Below are 25,388 nucleotides of genomic sequence, written 5' to 3' on the forward strand. Positions count from 1 at the left end.
CTTTGCCTTTGCAAATAGGGATGGATCAAAGCTGTGGTTTATTTAGTTTCAAAATATATACAGTTTGGCTGCAGACTGGTTTGTGGACTTTGAAGCACAAGCTCATTTCTAATTGCTCTCCACCTTTATTGAAGTGGTCAGCGTTTTTTCAACAGAGCCTTTTGATTTTCATGGTTTCTTGGCACACGTATTAACAACTGAACCACTCCAAGTGCCCTGATCCATGCCATGCCTTTTTTCTATGGTCTCTACTTTTTCTGCCTGAGGGGCATCATGAGGTAAAGGCCCCATAGCATGAGGTATATGTGGAGTTTAGCCCTCTGTTTTTATTGCAGATGGCCCACACATACTGCACATGAAGTTTTACCCACATAACAACCTTGGGGGCAAAAGAAAAAAAAAAGGAAATAACAAGAACTCTGGTTTCCAAACGGTAAAAGGAGCAAGGACATTTGAACTGGCTGTTTCACAAATGTGTCTGCATGGGTGTGGTGCTGTGTCCATCAGTCCTCCCTCTGTCACAGCAGCAGGTATGCTGTGAAGGGCGCCAGAGTGATGTTTTCATTTTGCCAGGAGAGTGGGCAGTGGGGAACCCCTGAAGATGCTTGCGCACACAGTGAGCCGTAGGGCTGTCCTGTCTGTTCTGGGACAGCTGAGATCCAAGAACAAAGACACCAATTTCCCTCCATATTTAGAATGCATCTCTTTCCTCTTCTGTTTTGTGCTGAGGCGGGGAAGCCGTGCTTGTGCCCTCGGATCAGATCGCTATCCCTTTTATTTTCTCTGTGATCACCGCTGGAAATTTTGTCCGATTAGAAGAAACTTTTACCTCTATTAAGGCCCCGAATCTCCATCAGGCATCTGATAGACTGGGCCCTAACGGCAGCCGCTTTACTTCTTTTCAGGCCCCATCCATCAGGCTGACAGTGACTGCCGATGGGCCAGTCATATTGTCTATATTTCATACACAAACATCAGGCCTGCTGACAGCACTTTGCACACTCGGAAATTGCTTTTGCTGTGAGCTGAATTTCAACTAGAGCTTTTTTGCTGGCTCCATCTCTCAGTGTTTATGACCCTCAGGAGCAGAGGAACTGCTGTGAATAGATAATGCTGAAAGCACTCTTGTAGCACAGAAGGTTTCGTGTCTGAAGTATTTAATGTTTACAGCAAATTTGGTGTTTGTTAATTTGCATTTTTATTCTTTCCTTAAAGAACTGTCACCTTATTCTTCCGCCTGTCCTTTGTACAGATGTGTGGCAATTTGTGCTGGGGGAGCAGTGCTGATGGGGTGGGGGGAAAGAGGAGAGGAGGTGTTAAGGGGTGGGAAGAAGGCTGGGTAGAGTTACAAAATGTTCCGTGGCTTAGGCAACAGTTCTGATTAATGCTGCTTCAGAGGATGGGGAAGGAAGGGCTTACAAGCTGTGTGGAGCTACTCCTTTGCTCTACATTTAAATTACTTTGACAGACTACCCATCATCAGCTTAAAAATCAAACACATTAACATAGGAAAAAGACTTTAACCTGGCATGAATGGTGTCTGCTGGTCCTATCAGAGAACACAAAAATTATTTTCATTACTAGAAAGAACAGATCCCTGCTAATAAAAACACCCTCCCAGCAGCTGGATTGTATTTCTTGTGGGAGTAGGAATACTTCTGCTGGAGAGCAATCATTGTGTTTGCACGTTTACGTGGTTTTGCACTGGGGCTCGTGCATGAAGGACTGTGAGTGTTAGTGAGCAGCCTTGAGTCTTTGTCTACAGCACTGCAAATGTTTTCACAGGAAGAAATGCGTTTATGCTCACCTCTGTGTTTGATCCATCTATCCTTGAGAAAGTGTGTGCTGGGAGTCACTCAGAGACAGAGGAGCAGATGAGGAGGAAATAAAGATGGCTCTTTAGAAAGTTGTGCAGCAGTTTCAGATGAATGATGGAGGTCACATAGATTAACCTACCCCTACCAAAAGTTCCCCAGGCAATGTGTGCCCTGGCTGGCCAGGCAGTTTTATAAGGACTGTAAAGAATGTACAGAGACATCCCTGTAAAACCAGCTCTTACCTGGAAGCTCAATGAGCCATCAAATTCAGGAGAAGAGCAATCATTTCTTGGGAAAATGTAATGTTAAGTGTCTCAAAATTAAACTCCAAGCCAGTATATTTTGGTGTGCTGGTAGAGTGACCTATGTTCAAGTAACATTAAGAAGAAATTGTCAGAGTAAAAATCTCACATTAAAAGGAAAAGAAAAAAACATCCAACCCTCAGACTTTCCCCAGTATCAGGAACAGCTTATTATATGTAGTTGAAACAGAAAGGCTTTTGAAGTGTTACTTCTTCTTTCAGTTGTTCTGATGTTTTGTTGTTTCTTTTTCCTTTGGTTATTTTTTCCAGCCTGGAGAGAGCTGGAGATTTGACTGGCTAGTTTGCATACATGCAATAGATTTTATTGTCATGCTCTAGCTCAGTGATCTTCTGTTTGGGTTGTAAACAATAAAGGGTATCATTTAATCTCTGTGTTCCTTTTTGCCAGGCCTGAATGACATTTGTGTTAGTGATTTTTGGGGGCATTTTTTTCCCCTACCCTTTTACACTCTGATTTTTAAATGGAAACTGAATGTTGTGCCTCTAACTTCCTGTCAGGGTTAAAGAATGGCACTTCTATTTCAAAAATAATTTGACTATCTGAAAACTGATTTTCAAGAGACAGTATTTTATTGATGATACGTTGTCTGACCTTTTGCATCATTATTGTTGAGATACGAGAATAGAAGGAGAATTTCCTGCATTGATTGAACCTTAGGTATGAAATATTAAATACAAAGTAGGGGTAATTTCTTAAGTAAACAGCACCTTTTGAAATAACATTTTTTCTGGATGTTCCTTTTACCAGCAATTCTTGCACTTCTTCCCTGGAGCACAAGAAAAGGGTGCTGTGTTTAGGTGTGTGTAGTGGCAGGCTATATATGGTACAGCAGCTCCTGTTCTGATCAGCATCCCATTGAATTTGCACTACTGGGCACTATGGAAAAGTGTCTTTCACAAGGAGGAGGTGATTTGTGGAGATTAGACAAACTGGTTTCTGCAATGCCCATTAAGTGTGAGAGCTGAGGGGAACTGGATGATTTCTTGAAGGTCAAATGCCAAGCCCATGTCAGAACTGAGGAATCAATGCACATGTCACTTCATGAGATGGAAGCTTCTGCCCCTTTTGTTTCTGCTGGCTTGGGAACAGTGGAGGCAGGGCCTCCTGAAGTATTCCCTGTAGCAGAAGTATTAGGAAACAACAGTCTTCAACGTGTGATAAATGAGCACAGTGGCTTGGGATCCAACAAGAGAAATCCAAAAAAATATCGTAGCACTGGGAGCTATGTTCCCAGGCAGCTGACACTGCATCCTTATATCCAGTCGAGTGGAACAGAGCCAAAATTATGCCTTCGTGTTGGAATACTTCTTTATATCTCTGCACCCAAAATGAAGGAAGCAAGGTTCCCAGTGCAAAGTGCAGCAAACAGCAAGGTTGTCGAATAGTTTCCCTGAAAAACAGCTTCTTTCTGTTTCCTTGGCCTGCATTGATCAGTGGTAGAAGCTGCACTGGACCATGAAGGCTTCCGGTCTTCCCAAATGAAATACTTATCCAGAAGAGGTAGAAGAGAAAGAGATGAACTACCTCCCATCTCCGTGTCATTTTTGTAGTTACAACCTCCACCTTCATTCTGCTTGAAAACAGGGTCTAACATGGAAAAGGTTTCAGTTCAGCACCTGGAGCCTCTCCCTAACCGTCCAAAACAAGAGCAGCAGCATAATGGACAGAAATCAAAAGCACTGGTTGGCTTTTCCTCACATCCTGCATGACCTTGGGCAGGTTGTTTTCCCCCTGGGCTTTGGTTGCTGGGCTGCAGTGTGACCCTGCCCACTGAATCAATTCATTAAGTGTTTTAAGACCGGCTAGAAATGGCACAGGGAGCACAGGTACCTTGGACAGCAGCCACAGGAGTCTGGGGCGCTGACTGAGCCTTGCCCCACTGGGAGTAGCACATGGAACATAGATTGGGAACTATCATGGGAGTGACTCTGTGATTTCACCACAGGAAATCTGACAGTGTTCCTGAGCATTCTCTAGCTGCAGTGTGAAGGAACAGGAAGGATGGACAGTGATTAGACCATGTAAGTTATGATGGGCCTGACTCAGGAAGACAGAGATGCAACCATCTCTCTCTGATAAACCTGCACACAGCTGTTAGAATACAAGTGTTTGTGAAGCAGCAAAATAAGGGCTCGATTATGGGTTTTATCAGCTTCCAAGCTCCTCAGAGAGCAGTATGTGACTTTTGGGGGTCATGGGGATTTTCAGATGTGGCTCTCTACTACCACACTAGGCAGCATGGTAGTCAAAGGCAACAGAATATCCTCCAGATCCCCTTTGATGTAGAGGATGTGTGGCAGGTTCCACCTTGGCAGGGAATCTCATTAGCTGTTGCTGGGAGGAAGCAACACAGTCAAGGAGCTACTCAAGCTCCCTCTTTTCCCTCTCATCATGTTAGCCATTGGGAGGCAATTTTCTTTTGTTGTTTTATGATCCTTAGAGATGAGTTGATGATCACAGCTTTGTTTTCTGAGTAAGAAGAAAAAAAGGGTTTGAGAGATGTGTCCCCCCCTGCCTTTCCTGGTATTTGACAACTATTTTCCCAGGCCCCGTTTTGATAATACCAATATATAAAATATTTATCTGAAATACTGTGATACCCTAAACAAGTCCTGTTTATGAACACTGGAACTTCATGGTTCCTCTTCCCCTTCAAACGTTTGTGTGTATACAGTTTAGCATTAAAAATAACATTTCAAATCTCCTGAGAAAATTTCAGGGATGCTTTTTATGTCATTCACTGCAACGATTCCATTTTAATTGAATCATTCCTAATCAGTTAAGATTGCTTAGCAAATAACATGTGAGAGACATTTTTTCCCCCCTAGAAAAAATAAGACTTTATTTCCATGTCAAGGGGGTTAAGTAAATTTTGCATTATTAGTCTTTACATTTTCTTGATGATTTTACCATGTATGAGAATAAGTTGGTTATGGAAGGGAGATCTTGAAGGTGTTCAGTTCCCCTGATTTTTTTTCCCCTGGAACATTCCTCATTATTGATACATTCATACAGTTAAGATTTACATCATTGATTAGTGTGACTTAGAGTGTCATGGCTTCACATTTTTTCAGCCTTTCTAGCAAAGCAAGCAATTTAAAGTCATTGCATGTGGTACAAGATTTCAAAGCAGTAATTCAGCTGCAGCTTTATGTTTGATCCAGTGTTTACTGCTGTAACAACTGGCCATTTATAAACTTAGGGATTAAAATGATGAGAGATCTCAAAACTCACATAAACCCTAAAGAAGAAGCAGTGTGTGAATACCTGTGACTGTTTTGTGCAGATTTTTCAGCTCGGGTGTTTGGGGCTGTTCATTGGTGTGTGCCCAGCCCATAAAGTGTAGACCAGTTATCCAGGGAGAGTTCAGAGTTGGAGGGTTTGTTCATGTCTGTCTCCTGGATAATTTTATGCAATCTGAGTATCTGCCTATCTGCAGTACATCTCTGCTCAAAGTGTGAAAGTGAACTGCAGTTTTTATTTCCTCCAAGCCTGATAGTTATTTAGATTATCACTGGGTGTCCTATCATGTAGGGCTTAACAGTGCCACAAAACATCACTGTCAGAAACAAGACACTGCAGTGGATGGACTTTAGGTCAGACTGTGTCAAGCAATCTTTAAATCCCTAATCGTGTCCATGCTATTCGGGAACTGGATTGGACCTTTTTGATTCTGCCACTGCACTCAGATCTTTCCTAGCCCCAAATTGCCATAGCAGAAGTTTTTAAAGTTTGTCTCAGCTGGCTTATCAGATATTACATTACTGCTGTTTCCAGAGAACCAAAATTTCCCCAGGTCCTTCCATGCAGCCTATCTGTAACATACCTGCTGACATGCAAACAGAAGTTTAAAAAATGTAATTCATAAGAAAAGTCTAATTATTTGTGACATTTCATCCATCATGTCCTAAGCTTCTCCAGAGGAAAGTAGTAACATTTCGTCTCCTTGACAGCAAACAACACACTGACGAACTGAAAAATGTTCTGCTATATTTCAAACTGTAGTAAACTGAGTAAAGAGCAAGTACAAAATAAATAGCATGAGTAAAGAGCAGAAACCCACATAAGTAGGGGGCAGAGGCTTGGCAAGCTTCCTAAAATATTTCTCTTGGGTTAAAAAACAAAACAATCCTTCAAAAATAACCAGAACATTTCAGGGTAAGCTATAGCAGTGCCACTGGGCCCAGTCTGCATTGATTTTCCTGACCACTGCTGGGAGGAGGTGCCTGGGGCTGCTGTGGCAGTGCAGTGCAGTTCATGGACCTGCAGCTCCTAAGTGAAGACAGCTTGGCACAGGTTTTTAGGATATCCCCCTGCTCCCCACCTCCAGCATTTCAGGACTGCAAAAGGAGAGCTTCTGTTATCCAAAGGGAGGAGCAAGTCTAGGAAACCTGGCCTCCTAATTGTTTTATTTTGAAGATGATGCCTAAGCTCCTGAAGCATTTCTGTCAGGCCATACCCAAACTGACTTTGTCTCTGAAGGCTCTCTCTGGGACATGCCAGGTTCCCCACACTGGCTTTCTTTCTCCCTCCTCCATTAGGCTCTGATCAAGTTTTGGTGACCATCTGTTCATGGACACCCCATCTCTTTTTCCATGGCTCCTGTGGTCTTGCTTACACATCTCGATGTCTCTGCTCCACAACCTGCAGGTCTCTCCTGCCTCAGCAAAAAGAGAATCTCTGTCAGTAACCCAGATTCCTGCACATTTGGATATTTAACTCACACTGTTTTCCTGGGAACTCAGAGATCTGGTGTCTGTGAAACACACAGGTTCCACCCACTGATGGAGTGGGAAGGTCACCTGTGCTGGCACATCCAGCTCCTCAGCTGCTTTCCAAACCATTACTGGTGTCCCCTTGGCAGATCTCACATTCTTTGTCATTTAAACAAAGAAATGTGCAACATCCCAAAGTAGGATATCAGTCAAATCTTCCATCTGAGATGTCCAATGATGAATAACAATTAGTTAGAGAATTTGGAAGTAGTTTGGATGTGATGTTTTGATCTTTTATTTTGGAAGAAATCCTTACATGCAGAAGCTCCAGCACAGAACTTCTTTTAGCTCTGAAAGGCTGAGATCGTTCTTTGAGGAAAAGACAAGTTCATGCAGCCATTCCTAGTCTTTCACAGGGTGGAGGCACTTTCATTTCCATTCTTTTTCTTCTTTTTCCTTTTCTGTTATGCACACACACACACCAAAAACTCAGGAGCTCAGGAGTGCATCATGAGCCGAGCTGTATTTTCTGTTTATTGCGACCAGGTTAATAACAGTAATGGTGCGAGGAGAAAATGAAGTGTTATGTAAAATCCTGCATTGCAGATTTTGGTGCTGATGCAAAGAGCTCAATAAAGTGTAACACTTTAATCATGGAGATAAAAATCACACAGCAGCTTCACAGTCTTCCAAGATGCAGAGCCTTAAGACAAAATAGAAGCAGGAGAGAAAGAGAAACTGACAATATTATTGAGTCCCAGAAAACTTAGGCAAGAAAAAAGAAAACCCACTTTCTTTCTTTTTGATGCTTTGATTCAGTCTTTGTATTCACAAGATAAAAAACTGAAAAAATGTGCGCATATTAATTTCCTGGTATTAGGGAATAAAATGCCACAGCTTTATACACAACCCAGTGTCATTTACTGGAATCTGGAGAGCCCTTGAAAACAGAGCAAAAAATGCCTTCACCACAAAGAACAAAACCTATTAACCAGGAGAAAAAAAAGAAAACAAACAAAAAAAAATCCCCAAACAAAACAACAAAAACCAAAACAAACCAAACTTTAAAAAAAAAAAACCCAAAAAAACCAAAACCAAAAAAAACAACACTCAGAACCTGGTATGATGATATGTGTTGGTTTTTCCAAGTAGATGAGCAGCACAGTTTTAGCTGTGGTGCTTTGAGTACAAATTGGTCATGTTGGCACAGAAGAGGAATCGGGCTTGAATGATGCTTTGCTTCTCCTCACTGGTACTGTCTTTTCTGTCTCTGCTTCCCAGCTGCAGATTAAGACTGCAATGTTGTCAAATTACTGCACATAAAGCTGTCGGTTGTTGGCTTGTGGGGTTGTTTTGGGGTGGGTGGAGGAAAAGGAAGAGTTATGAGAAGAAGATCTCTCCTGTGCAGGGAACTTTGTGGATGTAAAGACATGGACTACTCTGCTAAAAAGCTGGGATAATGCTAAGGACTGTGTACCTTCAGGCTGGACCACTTTCCATGAGGGACCTGACTGCAGTTGTGTGCTGAGCTTATTCTTCTTTGAATAATATTTCTAAAAGTCCTTTTCTCCACCAATTGGTTATTGAAAAAAAATACAAGAATATTTTTTGCTGCAAAAACCCACAAAATTTCTGAAATGCCTAGTTTAAATAAAAATGTTTCAGGTAACTCAGAGAAGTGTCACATAGACCCAGTGGCCACCCAGCCAGCCCAGAAGCTGCTTCTTCAGAGCAGAGAAGCCATTCCAGAGAAGTTGGGTATTCAGCATGAGATGTAACTCTGCTTTAGTTGGTGCCTGGCTCTTTGGGCTCATTTGCCACACCTTGGAAGAGCAGAGCAGCTGGCTGAGCCCTGTCCAGCCCTCAGCAGGATGAGCAGGAGGAAGGGGTCAGTATTTTATCTTTACTGGCCCTGTTCTGTCCCAAAGCTCACACTCTGCAGCCAGTTAGCACTGCTTGTTCCAATAAATTGCACAGCTCCTCCCTTGGGTAAGATTCAAGGTTAATCCAAGGCCATGCTAATTCTTGCTAGGGCTTGAAGGTAACCCAGAAGGTTTCATGTTTCCACCAGCTGTGATAACCATGTGCCAAGCTTGGGACCACTGATTGAAAAACTCCTGCAGAGGCAGCGTCAGGAGTACGTTTTGGTATCTGATAAACTCTGTCACCACTGCTAATCTATGATATGCCCATCATAAAGAGTGCCTGATTACATGGCTGGCTTTAGCCAGAGAACATTAAAGCTGACATTTTATATTACATTATATCCTCTTGACCAGCTGAGTTCACTTGTGTGGAATTAACAGGTGTCAGATTTGGATGCTGTGGGCATGGATGGCACAAGAAATGTGTAAATAAACCAACCTTTGTGTAGTATTGTTAGAACAGGTCATGGTAGGAAATGGCAACAAAAGGGAATGTTTCATTGGATCCCCTGATATTTTCAGGAGAACTCAGGATTGAATCAAGTGATCTCACTTGGAGGCTGAAATCTTATCCTAAGGGTTGCCTGAAGTAAAAGCCTCCTGCTTTTTTTGCTGTGATAAGTCTGTGTCCAGAAACAGCATTGCAGCAGCTGTAGTAATGGCACAGTGATCTCAGCACTACCTTAATGTTCTGCTTCATATTTCGGGTAAAGGAACCACAGGGATGGACACTGCTGTAGAGAGTTGTGTTTGGGAAGGGAGGCACTGCTCATCTATTTCTTGTCTTGCAGACTCCTCAGACTATTTGGATTAGTACCACATGGATGCCAGTCAGGTCAGTGCTCCAGATAAAACCAAATACTCCCAGATGCTCCTGGTTGTTTGAGGAGAAAACCAGGACACGGGTTCTTCATATATTGTGATGTCTGTCCTCCTGGCTCAGTTAAAATCCTTTTTATCTCAGGATAAGGCTTAAATTCAGAATCAATTGATTTAGCATATTCTATTCTTCTGTACTTTTTTCTTAATGCTTTTAAGTTGGGAACTGCTAGAAAATCAGGCAGCATTTGTTGCTTAAACAATGGATTCTTGTGCAGTTTGTAAGAGTAACAGAAAGGGAAACTCGCCAGAGGCAGAGGGACCAATGAGATGATGGGTAAACATCAGAATACATGTCCCAGAAGGAATGTGATTGGGATAGCTTCTGGTCCTGGGAGTCCAGAAACACTGTTTGCAACTTTTTTTAAAAGAGTGAGTCAGTAATTTCCTACTGCTGGGTACAGAGTGATAGTGCATTTGCCTCCCAGGCATTTAGATTTTGTGCCTGTGCCTTTTCCAAACAGTTATTACTATTCCTGGGATTTTTGTGGGTTTTTTCTTTTTCTTTTTTTTTTTTTTTGGGGGGGGGGGGGGCGGGCATGGGGGGGGGGTTAGGTTTTGTTTTTTTGACAGGGGAGAGGGCAGTGGTTGAGGAGTTTTTTGGTTTGTTGGTTGGGGTTTTAGAGATGCATTTCACTCAGTATAAGACATGAGAAACTGTTAAAAGCATTTAAAATCAGACCCTACAAAGGGCTGGTTGGCTCTGTGGTTAACCCTTGTTTTAAAAAACATGAGGTTAGCATTTGGCTTGTGTGTCTTTTTAACACTGTGGATCAGCTGTATGTTAGCAAAAGCCAGAGAGGAGAAATGCAGCCCAGAATTGAATGAGCTGCTACTGCACCTTTCCATGGGCTAAGATGGCATTATCTGAGCACGTTGCTTGCACTTGTACCTGTCTGATAGACACCCTGCTTAAAATCAGGAATTATTTTCCTGGCCTGGAAGTAGACAAGAAAAAAGAAAAGAAAAAAAGAAAAATTAAAGGAAGGTAATTGGTAGCAAGCTTGTAGGGTGATCACAGTATTTGCGTCCACTTTGATATTTTACAATGGCTTTAATGCCATGCAATTATGGACTTGTTTTAAGTCTTCTCATTTTCTCTTACAAGCAGACCACCTCACATTTTAAACATCTGCAGCAGTTCTGACAACGAAACCAGGACTATTGTAGCACTGCAATCTCTAAAATTGCAGCGATTTTCGGTTGGATAGTGATCCACTGTACATCTGGAAATGTAGGTGTTGCCCTCGGGGAGCTGTATATGGCATAATTTCCTCCTTGGGAACAGGACACAATGGGATCACAGCTTCTCCTGGTCTCAGCTGTTGAACAAATCTGTGTCAGGCCTAGTAGCCAGTGCTCTTTTCCCCTTGATCAGCTGGGCTTTGGTCTTTGCTGAGTTGAACATTGTTCACTAAATGAATAGCTCTCAGAATGCAAAGTTCACCTGTTATCCATCCATTTAGGAAAATTGAGAGTTTTTAATCTTTTGTAGTCTGCATTCAAGAGAGGAGAGAGAGAAAAAAACCCAGCTAAATGTCTCCATTTAAATGTAAATTTTGACTTTTCAAGTCTGACAAAATAGGGTGTTTGTTTTTATAAACAATATATATATATATAAATAAAAGCCATGGGATTGAAAGAACAAAACCCCGCTCTTGATATTTTTCCCACATAGCAATCTTTGCTCTCATCATGCTACATACTTTTTTTTTGTTGTTTCTCTTTGCTTTAAAACTAATTTTGCTGTGAGAACAAGAACAGAAGATCATTAGGAGGAAATACTCTGGCACTGGCTTGTGCAGAAAAAACATGCCATCTGCCTAATGTGCTTCATCTTGTGTCAGTCTAAGATGTGTTGTTTGGGTTTAACATGCCAGTCACTAGCCTAGAAAGAGAGCAGGCAGCAGCTCTGCCACATATCCCAGCCAGGGCTCCAAATCCTTCCTGCTTTTCAGGGATATGGGGATATATCCCTATGATACAGGCCACAAAATTTTGGACAGAAGATGCATCACCTACCATGTCCTCCCATGAGGGTCCAAGGGGCAAGGTACAGAAGTAGCTTGGGTTGTGTTTTTCGGCCTTCATCATATCACAGTCTGAGAGGCAAAAGCAAAGACCCGACTTCAAAGTGGGTTTTTTTGGGGTCAGGCTGGTGCACCATCAGTGGCCAGGTCCAGGTGGAGGACAGGGCCACCTCCTTTAGCAGATGTTTGCTCTTCCAGTGACAGCAATCTTTTCTGATAGATGGATGGCGCATGTCTCAGCTGGGTGAAGGTAGCTGGTCGTATTTTGTTGCACAGTGTGTAATAAAGACTTTAGCTTATTTTTTTTATTAAGAAAAGACATTGGCAGACAGCTTTAAATGTCTGCCTAAGGACAAAATGAACTGAGTTTTGTAGATAGCTGTTTTTTTCTCCTTAATAAATAAATAAATGGAAAGATTTTTATGTTGATAATAAAAATAACTAATGCAGAGCTTCTTCCACTAGTGCCTGGAGACATGGACAGATGTGGGATTTTGAAGGGATAAAGAATTGAAATCTGTTGGCAGGTAGTTGCTATAAAAATGCCTATACTTCCTGCTTCTTATTACAGACCAATATTCAGCAAATGAAGAGTCTCTGAGAAAGTTAATGATGACAGGATCAGGTTCCAACCATCAGAGATAGCAGCAACCTCCTTCCTTCAGAGAAATCCAAAGTTAAAGTACAGCTCTGGACTTTCTGTGACTCTCAGTGTGGTGTGTGGGAGTGTGGAGGGGAGGAAACTGTCAGGGAAACTATGGAAAAACACAGCAAGTTCAGCAAAAGTTTGCTTTGCCCATGAGTTGTCTGCCAAAGTTTTGTGCCAGACTTTGCTGCTTGGAGTGGGGTTGGTTTCTGCCTTGCTGTGTGGTCTGTGGTTGGAATAGGAGAGCAAACCTTGTTTTCTCACTTTCATCCTCCTGATTCTCTTCTCCAGTCCACTTCAGAGGGAGTGAGTGGCTCTGTGGGGCTCATCTGCCTGGGACGGTTAAATCACATTATTGTTCACAATGCTCAACCTGAAAACCATCAGTGATGATGCAACGTTTAAGAGAGCAAGGATTAAATGTTGGACTGATTTATTTACAGTTCAGAGCAAATTGCTTTGTTGTCCATTACAGACATCTGTAACAGATACAGAGAAGGATGAAAACAAGTTCAAAATATTTTTACTTAAAGATGCAGTTTTACACACAGACATCCTTATAAAGGTGAATATATACACATATAGAGGAAAAAACATGCAGAAACTGCCTAAATCTCTAAGTCAACCATTGATCATGTGGGTCAGATGCTGCTTTCTAGGGTGGGAAATGTTCTTCTTCTGAGTCCTACCATACCTTGGTTAGGGATGCCCTGGTGGGTCCTCTTGAGATTGTCACTTATTTTCTACAGCACTGTGATGAATCTTGAGTCCCCTGATCTTCTGCAAGAACTGAATATTCTTTCTGTTTGAAATACTAAAAAATAGTAGTCCCCAGGATATGCTTGCAGGGGAGACATTGTCTTTGAGATGTTGTGACTCTGCTTATAGGCACAGTTAGCTGTCCTGCTGTTTGGTCTGACAGGAGGAGCACAAGGTGACATTATTGCCTGCAGCAACACCACAGAACCACAGAATGCTTTGGGTTGAAAGGAACCTTAAAAATCACCTTGTTTCTGTACCCTGCCATGGGCAGAGACACCTTCCACTGGACCAGGTTGCTCAGGGCTCCATCCACAACCTGGCCTTGGACACTGCCAGGGATGGCACAGCCACAGCTTCTCTGGGCAACCTGTGCCAGGGCCTCCCCACCTTAACAGTAAAGAATTTTTATCTAGTATCTAATCAAAACCTGCTCTCTAAGTTTGAGCCATTCTCCCTTGTCCTTGCGCTACACATCCTTGTCAAAAGTCCCTCTGCAGCTTTCTTGTCACCCTAGGGGGAGGTACTAGAAGGTGCACTAAGTCCTTCCTGAAGGCTTTCCTTCTCCAGGCTGAGCAAACCCAGTTTTCTCAGCCTGTCTTCATAGGAGAGGTACTCCATCCTTCTCATCTGGCCTCCTCTGGACTTGCTCCAGCAGTTCTGTGTCATTTGGGGGCCCCAGAACTGTACAGAGCACTCCAGATGAGGTGTAAAGAGCAGGGTAGAATCACCTCCCTTGACTGCTGGCCACACTGCTTTTGGTGCAGCCCAGGACACCTCTTGGCCAAGTAGGAGTAGGGGAATATTGGAGAAAAAAGTTTCATATACAACTGATGCTGATAAAATGCCCTGGAAAGGACATGATATGTTGTGCTTTCAGTTGTAACGGCAGACCCTTCCAAAATGTGCATTACATTTTAGCTTTTACAGCACTGTGCAGACCATAAATACTGCTAGATGTAAAGCTCAGAGAAAACATCCCACAGTTTGGTACAAAATGTTATGCTGAGCTGTCTCTGAGTAGGACAAAGCCAAGAAAACCTGTTTTTTCCCGTTGTGGATGAATCATGGGTGAACAAGACAACACCAGGGTCAATTCTGTTTGGTATTTGCATGCTGTCCCTCCCCTCAGCATTTATGTCTGCTGTATAGTCCCTAATCTCTTTCAGTGTCATTGTGTTCCTGTTTATCAGCTTTCACTTTTATCTCTTCCTCGATGTGCTTGCTGCTCACCCTGAGCACAAGGAGGGAACAGAAAGGGAGCCTGCAAGGGAACAGAATAAGAATGATGACCATGGACAGCTCCTGCCTGTGGCCAGGCTGTGCCAGGAGGGTGAACAGAAAGAGCTGGTTTGGCTTTCAGCTGTCAGTCCCCTGGTAAAGCATGTGCACCATCCACAGCCTTCCTGTCTTCTCAAGCAAATGGAGGCCCACCTAACCTCTGAATGGCACAGGCAGTGCTGTTTTCTGACTGAGCAGGTTTGCAGTTGCCATCCGGGTATGGCTTTTTGCTTCCTCCTCCACGCAGATCTGTGTAAAATAAAAGCAACCCTTACAGGTCCTCTAAAAAGTCCAACTAATCCAGTTTTCTGTATAGGTGGGAAAATTCGGGGGACTCTTTAAAATATTTTACATCTGTGAAATGGACCTTCACCTTTGATGTCCAGCTTACAGTTCTTATTGTTTTAGGGCTTGTTGAGCTGAAAGCTTTATATAGATCAGGATCTACCTTAGAGTAATTTGTTTAATGTCTTTTTACAGATTTAGTTTAAACTGTAGAAATACACATACTTTTCATCACCAATCAACACTTTACCTTTTTAAGAACTACAGAAGTCTCATTCTGCAGTAAAAATTAAGGTGCAATTGGAAAATAAGAAATGCTGCATCAAACCTGAGGTCTATTTGGCTCAGAATCTTATTGCAGATGCTTAGGGATAGGCTAAGAAGAGAGCAAGGCTTCTGATAAAGTGTAATTTGGGTTTAATGTTCAAGGAGTTGTATTCACTGCTTGGAGTGTAATAACATAATTTTTCTTTGTATTTATCTAATTGATCTTTCTGTTCACCTGTGTTTTGGCCAAAATCTGGTGACAGTGAGGGCTGCAGTATAAGCTAATTTAAAAAACACTTCATTTTGTTTGCCTTTGCTCTTCTGCCTGATGACTTTATATTCTGCCAGCTGCTACTTATTTAGTAAGAAATAGTGAATAATGATATATATTATTTGAGAGACTATAGAGAAACTGGTAGTTAAAGAGTTTGATTTGCCTACACACAATTTGTCCAACTGCAAGAGTTCCTAGGAAATTAGGGGACGGGGAGCCATAACTCCTAGCCATTGTTTTTAGTCTATGACTCTTTGCCTTTGTAATTAGAGGAGAAGCAGGCAATGTCTTTGGGCCTTATTTATGTACTTGTAAAGTCTGTGCTCCTTGGTTCGAGGGTTCTACAGAGGTGTAATTAAAAGTTAGTGGTGAAACACAAAGCTATTAATACCGCCATGAAGTGAATAGTTGAACAGGAATTCTTGACCTTAATATAGTTGCAGGCATATAAGCAGCAATTAATGATGCCTGAAGATATTAAATGGCTTGTGTATTGTCACACAGCAAGCAAGTTGCTGTCTAAGGAACAGCACCAAGACGTGCTAAAACCTTCAATACAGCCACTGGGGGCATTTCAGCTGGGAGAACCTTCACAACCAGACCAGAGCTAAATTTAATTATCCAGTGAAAACGTGGTCATTTAGACATTTCTGTTTCATAACCTAATTTTCTTGCTTTAATTTTAAGAGAATAAGTAACAGTTACTGCCTCAGCTTCGCTCTGCCTTTACTCTTTCCCTCTTGCTTGCTTTCCTTTATTCCCTCTTTTATAGTAGGATTTCTTCCCTCTTCTAAAAAGCTCTTGATTCTTTTGCCACTTGTCTTTTCTGAAGAGCCCTCTTCCTCTAGAGCCAATGCTGTTCAGTAGCAGAGGAGTGAGCAAGGTAGGATTTCTAAAGCATTTTGTAATTCTTCTGTTTCCAATTCTAATTTCTAAATTGTTCTGTGGGTCGTCTGCTAGTGCCACACAAGTGGGCAAAGATGGGCAGAGCCCAGTAAAACCAGCAAAATTTGGGGTGAGGTAATGCCCTAAGACCCTGTTCCGTCCCACTGCTTTTTTTTTTTTTTTTTTCTAATAATTCAGGCAAGGAAAGATTTCAGAAATTGTGAAGGTCAAAAAACAATGGTGCTGAGTGTATGCACACATTTGCTTCCTATGAGAGACAGAGGAAGGAGGAGACAGAACAAGCACTGTCCTTCTTCAGCTCACACTTCTAGTTTTGGCTTGAGGTCAGACCCTAAATCCATGAGTATATTATCTGGTCATAATCATTTAGGGTAAAAATTATACAAGAATTGTCCATGCAGCAGAGCCAAAAGTCTTGCCTAAACTTGATCTGGGTCTTAGCACTGTCTCTTTGGAGCCTCTCTAATTTAATATGCATTTGAACAGCAGCAGCTTCTTGATAGAGCCTTTCACCTCCAGGTCACCCTTTCAAATCCAATTCAGGCCTGTCATGACCAAATGTTGCTGCCATCTGACGGCTCTTCTGTGTCCTGTGTGAATTGCTGGCTTCAGTCCAGGGGCTGGTGGACAGGTGCCTGAATGCAAAACTGCCAGAGCTGACATTAACTGGACGTCTCTGCAGAGGGGTCAGAGCGAATCGGCCCGGCAGATGAATTAACACTTAACTTGCACGCACTGCGATGCTTTATTTCTTCAAAGTGCTTCCCAAACGTCAGCTAATCCTCAGGAGGTGTTGTTATCTGCACTGGCAGGTGAGAGAAGCAAGCAGATAACAAGCCAGGATCAGAATATGCATGTTGCTGACCTCCCACTCTGAGGCCAGGACTCTGAGTTTAGCTCTTTTGGGGGCGACTGATGGGCACACCAGAGTTGGGTTCAAGTTCCTGTTCTTCCTAAAAGCATCTTTTCAAGGCAAGAAAGCAGTACTGATGGGCTTCCATCCTTTTGCTGAACCATAGACAGACAGAAGTCTCTTCTCCATCCACTTTGAGGCTCTAGGGAGTCATGCCAGGTTACTCCTACCACCAAGAGTTATCATTATTTATCATTATTTGCCATGAAACAGGGTTGGTAAATGGTTACTTTTGAATAGCAATTGGGTTGGAGCGGTTCATTCTGAGAGACAACAGCTCCTGGAATATCATTGAAATGTTCTGAAAAAAAATGCTTGAAGTATTATGAAGAGTTTCTGAAAGGTCATGCAGAGTTAGTGGCACATCAGTGTTGGCAAGCTGCTTCTGCAGGGACACTTAAAAGACATTGTCAGACTGTAAAGGTGTCTACAGAAAAAGCAAAATTGTCTTTTGTGCTTCATATCAGCGAGAACAAGAGCGGTTCTAAACTGGCATGTTCCTTTCTCTGGAAGCAAGATGAGGGAACCTTTTTTTGCTTAAGGTTTTTAAAAATAGTAACTCCCTTTCCTACTATTAATTTCTTGTGTAAATAATTGCTGTTGTTGCCATGGTGTTTACAGAGGTGAATGAGCAGGTGGTCCGTGAGATGATGAATGGAAGGAGAAAGATGTTGTCCCTATGGTTACAAAAGGGGAGTGGTATAAATCTGAAATAGTGCCTCTGATAAGGTGTGGCTTGCGTTGTCTGAAAAAACTGAGAATGATTCTGTAGGACTAACTTGTCAAAGGTTATATAAAGGATAGCAGAGGAAAATGTGGAAGAATTTAACGCTTTTTTAGGGTGGTGGGGGAAATACGGGGAGAAGGTGGAGCTAAGAAAAGTAATTTGGGTAAAATCCATCTTACCAGCATCCAAATGCAGGCATTTCAAGCTTGAAAATGTGTGTACCATATCCAGACAGTTTGAATCCCACCTCCTGCTCCCTTGGAAAGCCAGAAGGAGACAAGTGCCACACATCTCTGAAGAGCAATTCAAAGCACTGGGCACAATTCAATCGGGCTGAAAGGGACAGGAATGGTGCTCTGTAGCTGAATGTGGACTGCTGGCCATGTGATGCTGAATGGTCAGTTTTCCTTCATTTTCCTTAGGAGCACATTGTGCTCCTGTGCTTTCTGGTGTCACCACTGTAAGCATTGCCAAAATAACTAATCCTGAGGTAACAATGTGTTTATGTCAAAAGGGATGTCTTAGAGACACGTGCAAAATTTTCTTTTGAGAGATTCTTTTTCTTCAAAATTTTTCTTCAGAGAGATACCTGAGGAAGCAACAAAGGAGCCATTCTTCTGGGAATTTCTGAATGTCTTCTGAATAAAAGAGGGGCAGACTCCATCTGCTGAGCCAGCTGTTGAATGTCCATTTACTCCAAACAGTGGTTTAGCAGCAAGAGCACAACGTCTGCCTGGAGGCTGCTCCCTTCCTTGCAACAAATGACAGTCCATGGTTTTAGTAGCTTGTATAAAACATTGCAAGGAGTTTATCCCATCCCCTTTATGAAATATTGGAGTGGAGAAGGCTTTTGGATGCCTCTCTCTCTAAACCAATTGCTATGCCCAAGAATTAATAAAATCCATATTGAAGTGACAGCTGGTGGACAGAGCTGGCTTCTTCCTGCATCACTTGTTTCTCTAGTGGCTCATGTTCTGGGCTCAATGCACATTTATCCTTTTATTACAGCATTTACTGACTTCTATTTATTTATTTATTAAACCTCTGTTTTCTTAAGAACCATAATTGCACTGTTCGAAGTCTAAGTTTGGTCACATCAGCACTGGCTATTAACACAGTTATTTCCTTTTACTCTTTAATTACTGACCTTCCAAAAGGCATGCAGTGAAGGAAATAAAAATGCAGACAAGTTAGAATATATTTTCTCAAAACTTTCTGTGCCATCATGAACCAGCTTCTGTACTACTTTAACTATTTCCTCTTTTGAAAATGAGAGTTCTTTTTTCTTAATTCATGATTTCTTTCATTTTCACCACCCCCTAATTTTTATGTACATTTCTCAAGCTGACAGAAACTTCAGGCTGACTCAGTAGGAAAATGCATGTCACAACAGTAGGGATTCAAATGAACTTTAGAGCAGAAATTCATTTGCTTGTTTATTTATGCTAGGTTTATATGGTAAGTGGCAAGAAGAGATAAAAACCATTCTTTTCAAGGGAGAGAATCTTTTCTTTCCAAAGAAGTGGGGTTCAATCATTGTCTCTGTCAGTCTAGTAAGTGATTTCTGTTTTGAGACTCAGAGAAAAGAAAGACCAAGTCTGTCTTTGTTTTCTGGAGCTCTGTAACCTGGGTCATCCAGGTAATTACAGCTTTACTTAAGAAACATTGTGAGAGAGGAAAACTCTGCCACTGCTTGTAAGCACAAAGAAAAGGCACTTGAGAGAATTAAATTGCATGATGACTTTTATAAGGCATCTGAATCATTTTGCATTCTACCTCTAAAGCAGAAAATGATGAGTTTAATATCATATTGTAGGATGTAACTGGTAAGTCTCTCAGAAGGCAGCTGTGGCATCCAGAGCTGTTTGAACCCAGTTATTCATTATTTTCTGCATAAAGAAAATGTGAATATGAGACTTTGAACCACGTCTGGATTTATTCCCCCTCTCACTTGCAGGTGCTGCAGCAAGAGAAGCCCTGATGGGGATGGGCTGTGGTGGGTAGATACTGGCAGATACCCCTGGGGTATGACAACAGATAGCAGTGGGTTAAGTGTGTTTGCATGTGCTCATGTAAATGCAAACATTTGTTTATTTACTTCGTTCTCCCACTAAAGTTCTCCTATCTCCAAGAGCAACAATTACAGGAGGTCACCTCTCTGCTGACTTTGCTGAAATTGCCATCAGTAGGTGACATTATATATTCCATAAAATGTTAATTCTGTGATCCTACCTGAATTGCTGGAGATTAGTAATTATGTCAAAATCTTCCAGAGAACCTCAACTGAAATATAAAACTTTATTCCCCTGCTTAAATTTGCTGCGTGGCAGTGGGGGAAACAGTTCCTTCCTACATGTAAAGGACCTATGAACATCTGTGATTCTAAAGAGGAAGCAGAAATACCATTGTTGTTCAGGAGCACAGCACAATTCTTGTGAAGCTTGAGTGCCAACTAATTGTCTGCTGCTTGGTCTACCACTTGAAGCACGAGGTGGCAAACTTTTAATGTCCCAGTGGCTGGGCTGTTATTGTCCATTTTAAGGCCACAATAACTTTGTGTCTGTAAATAAGAGGACTTTTTCCATTAGGAACTCATGTGTTATATCAACAATGCACTGAATTATTTTGTTCTCTAATGGAGAATGCTGAACATGTTTCCCTTTGATAAAGTACTGAATGTGAGGAGGAGAAATGTGAACCACTGAAATGCTGTTCTGCTCACACTCAGCAGTGTCTGGAAGTAGTACATCTAACTGGCAATTACTGTAGCAATGTTTAAAAATGTGCTGAATAGGATGGGCAGTTGCAAGTTTGGACTAGATTTAGTGCACAGGAATATGTGAAATACAGATTTTTATGCGTTCAGTTGGAGGGTAAGGAACGAAGACCAGAAAAAAACCCAGTTGAATAGTCATTGTGGGCTAACTTAAGAAATTACTTTTTAATTATCTTGAAATGGATGACTTGAAAAATGTTTTTGAACACTTGTTTGGGTGATGAGCTACCTGTTTAATGTCACAGCTTCCAAATAAGGGATCTGTAAGCTTAATCTTTAGGAGACATCTGTGAAGGACACTGTTCCCTCACAAATAACCATTGCAACCAGATTATTTGAAAATGGTTTTGATGAACAAAAAAGATTTTCAAGGCAATTTCAGCACAGCAGGAGAATTTCTAACATTTTCTGTGACACTTCTACCAACAATTTTTTTGCGAGAAGGTCCTAAGAGAGTTTAGAAAATACTCTAGTGACACTGTGTTATACTGGATAACTTGATAATTGAATACTAAGCTGAGGCTCAGGACACTCATGTTCTGCAGGTGAATTTCTTGCTGGATAGCCTGTGGAAAATTATCTTAGTAATCTGTGCCTCTGTATCTCTGTTTGTGGCCACCTTCTTTTGGAAACAACTTGAAAACTATGAATGAATAAGTACACCATGACATATCACAAATCCTGCAGTTTACACCAGCAATTTTATTTGTCTTAAGTCACAAATTATTCTAGCCCATTGTTATATATCTCACTGTGCTTCTCGATTATTTTATGGTAGTAACTATGTTCCTATAAAGAATTCTGTCTGGTTGTTCTAAAATAAGTATGACTTAGGTCACTGACTTCTGTGTGAAGGACATTCGTGCTTTACAAATACCCAGTTTAACTAGATTATCTGCTCACTTCATCAAATCACTGTTTTGAGACTCTACAAGATGTTCTGTTTTATGGTGATATGCCAGTGTGCATCTGATCTCATCAAATTCTGTTTGCGATGGGGAAATTATCTCATGAAAATACTATTACTTAATCTTGGTTTTTAATTTCTGTATGCTTGGAGAGGAAGAAAATCCTGTGTGGTGTTTCATCCTGTCAATGCTAATCTTTCTCCTCAGTGCTGTATCTCCAAATAGCAGATGTGTGCTTTATTGCAGGGCTGGTCCTCTATAGCACAGCAGAATGTTTTGGCAGGAGCAAATAATTTATTGTATTAGAGTCAACACAATCAAATGTTCCCTTTCCTATGAAGCATGGTCAGATATTGATATTGTGTTAGTTAACATTTTAGCATAGCAGAGGCTTAATAAGATACATTATTACTCTCTCTAGACTGTTTAATTAAACTAAACAGTGGCTGTGTATTATACACTGGTTTTCTGCCAGGGAAGAGTAAATCTGTATTATATTAGTGTCGCATACCAAATGATGCTCTCCCCCCATCAGAGGCTCTAGAAGAGCTGGCACTGCTGTCACATGAACTGCCCAACCCAACCTGCCTTCCTGTCACACTGGAGGGTCCCACAGCTCAGTGCTCTCCAGCAGCCCAGCAAGCTTTGTGCGCAGGAGAGGCCTGGGGCCGCAGAGCTTCCTGCTGTATGTCAGTACCGGGAGAAGCTTCAGGAGCCTCGTGCTGCCAACAGAGCTCTTCTCCATCCCTCTGCTGAGGCAGGGACATCTGAGATCTGGGCACCAGGACAGCCTCAATGGCCCATGCTGGCCAGCTGACAGGGATGGGCTTGTCATGTCATTTGTTCAGGTCCAGAAGTTGTAAGAGTTTGGGGAAACTGAGTGATTCAGTGGCATCTGATCTGGTATCACTTTTTAGTGCTGGACAGTGCTGCTGATGGCACTGTGTGTAGGGATCCAGGTGAACATTCCCTCTTTCCCACTGATGCCATGGGAAGTGTGTGGGCAGAGCAGGCAATTCTGTGCTAGGGGGTCCTGCTATTTTCTTCTAAAGCAAGAGTTGGTGCAGAATCGTGCACAAGCAGAGAGGTATTCCAGGCACTTGCTTTGGAGAGTTGTTCTGTTGAGTTACTGCTACAAAGGAGGGGAAGACAAAACATTTGCATTATTTCTCTTTATACACAAGAAATAGACTGCCCAGGAACTACTGGAGTCTTTTTTACACAATTTTGAGCCTGTTTCACCTGGCAGAAGGGAACATCTGCATAATTCAATGCAGAACTGTGCAGAGATGGCAAAGCTATGCCCAAATAATTGTGCTCTAGAACTGGAAGGTGCATATTTTTATCACTGGCAGTAAGCCCTGTATCACAATGAAGGATGGTTTGGCTCTATTTTGCACAGTGTCCTGTGCAAAATGTTCCAATATTCTAAAAAAAAAAAAGGGAAAGAAATGTCTGTCATGGTCCTTTGTTGTATTTCACATGCCCCCACAGAGAGGCAGGAATGGTTGTGTGCATCACAGTGAGATCTTCAGCGTGGCTCCCTGATGCTGGCACCATGGATGGGCTCAAGAACGGCAGGACTGGATTTATGGGAGGCTTCACCTGCATAGCTCAGTTATGATTTATCTCGTGCTGAATGTTTTGTTGTTGTTGTTTTCCCTCAACAGAAGATTAACCTGGAGTTCTATATCGACATCCATGCCCACTCCACCATGATGAATGGCTTCATGTATGGGAACATCTTTGAAGATGAGGAAAGATTTCAGCGACAGGCTGTTTTTCCCAAGCTACTCTGTCAGAATGCTGAAGACTTCTCTTATGTAAGTCAGTTTTTCTTAATTATTCTTTCCTAGTTTTGTTTTTTTTTTCCTTTATGATAAATCTCTGGCTTTATTTGATTGAGTGAATTTTATTTCAGTATGAATACAAGCCTACCTTAAAATTTTATTAGCTACCATCTCCCCTCTCATACTTACCTGATCCAGCAGTGGTAAGTTGTGATCTTATATATGTCATTGGACACATGAACAAAAGCAGGTTTTTCATCTTCTATTTAATAACCTTTGGTTCTGAATTACTGGCACACCCCGTTTTTCTCAGATCTTTTGTCTTTTGATCAACTGGGTCAACTTTATTGTTCCAATGCTTATATTAATTGGTCAAAATTTTTACTTATATACTCTAAATAATAATAAACTAGAAAATAGAAATAAAATTAATCCGCTTGAAAGAAAAGGTTAGATAACATCTGTTGAAAGTTGGGCAAAAGGAATGTATGATTTTGAAATTCTTTGCTATTACCATAGAAAACTGTTCTGCAAGAGGATTTTCAATTGCCCAATGCTTACAGCTTGAAGAGTGGGAAAGGGGAAGTTGGGTTCAAGGAACAGCTTGTTCCTACCCTCAGTGATTGAGTTTCTGGTCTGCACCTGGTTGTTTCAAAAACACATTAGGGGTAAGGGGCATTCACAGATCATAGCAATGGAAACCTGCAGTTGATAGGAGTTTAGAGATTCTGTGCTCAAGTGTGGGATTTCTCTCTGCCACTGTGGGAGATTAAGTGTTCCTCTTAGCACAAGCCTTGCTTGACAAAGGGAAAATCTTTGAGAAGATGATGTAGGAAATAGAAGCCAATAGCTAAATAAACAGCACAGTCTCTCCCTTTTGACTCTCGAGCAGAGTTCCACCCAGGTGCTACTGGCACTGGGTGCATTCAGCTTCCCCCTGACATCCCACTGGTCTCTTGAGGCTGGAAGATTTTCCCCTGCTATCCATCCAGGCCATTCTTCCCAGGGCAGCTGAGCAGACAGAAGTGTTGAAAAAAGGGATAGCCACAAAGTGTCTGACACGTGTGAAATGAAAACGTGTCCCCAAATAGGAAGGTCTGTTTTCTTGTTTCCAGCTCCAGCCATGTGGATTATGTGACTTGTTGGAAATATCAGGTGAAGAGAGGAAAGGAATCCAAAATGGGGAGGGGGGAATGTGCTGAAGATTTAAAATAGTGTATGTAAATATGCCCTACTGCCTGCTCAAAGGGAAGGGGGGAAGTGCATCGTTAACATTACCAGGCTGGTGTTTGAAAGTGTGGGAATGGACCACTGTTGTTACTAATGAATTTTCCAAAGCTTCAGGAGGTCTCATTTACATTGTGTGCTGCTGCGGCCATTTGTTGGGATTATAATACTTCAACAGCAGCACTTCAAGTGAAAACTGGCGGCTGCATGAAGTGTTGTCCATAATTGACTAGCTCCATGTCTTCACACAGCACAGAGACAATGTTCCATTATGTTATCCATTGACAGTATCATTGAAAAGATTACTCTCCTTAAAGCATCTGTCAACCTTGATTGATTTACAAGGGACAAAGCACTGAAAAGGTTTGAAGTGCGGGTACAATTTTTGCCACCGTTTAGCATACATAATGGTTCTCCTTTGATGTCAAAAGCTCATCTTCTATTAATAATGCAGAGGGCTTTTGAATGCAGGCTACTTGTATGGAGTTCCACGCTAATAACCTACTTGCTGTGAAATGGGATTCACTTTGGAGAAGCAGTCATTTGGGTTTTACACGTTCGGAATGAATCCCAACTCAAAGGGATTTCTTTCAGTGCTCTGCGTGATTGCAGCTGAGCCCGGCACGGGTTAGGGAAGGCAGGCAAATCCTCCTCTGCTCCTCCAGCCAAGAATCTGGCAGGAATCACGCAGCCAGATGCAAAGGAGCATGAACAACAAGCCTGAGATGATGCGATCAAATGCCTTGTGCCGTTTCGTCTGGAAACCTTCTATTAATATACTTTAGAGTGCATTTCATGCCTGGGCTGCTTTCTTCACCTGTCATTTCCAATAGGCCTTTTTATTGAAATGACAGTATCTGAGGGAGGCTGGTGATTAGAGTAGGGGATGGATAGGGGATTTGTACCCCCATGCCTGTTATAGGACCAAAGGAGAATCAC

General features: G+C 41.9%; 1 protein-coding gene across 1 annotated transcript in view; it reads left to right on the forward strand.

The window, feature by feature from the left end:
• The window catches only part of BEND5 (BEN domain containing 5), an 883,422-nt gene that overhangs the window by 764,720 nt on the left and 93,314 nt on the right, over positions 1-25,388 (forward strand). The window contains exon 10 of the mRNA XM_038144486.1: positions 23,103-23,255. Within this exon, the coding sequence (XP_038000414.1) occupies positions 23,103-23,255 (153 nt within the window). The remainder of the gene's footprint in view (positions 1-23,102; positions 23,256-25,388) is intronic.

Source organism: Motacilla alba, chromosome 8 (genome assembly GCF_015832195.1).
Source record: "Motacilla alba alba isolate MOTALB_02 chromosome 8, Motacilla_alba_V1.0_pri, whole genome shotgun sequence".
In the NCBI taxonomy this organism is placed as follows: Eukaryota; Metazoa; Chordata; class Aves; order Passeriformes; family Motacillidae; genus Motacilla; species Motacilla alba.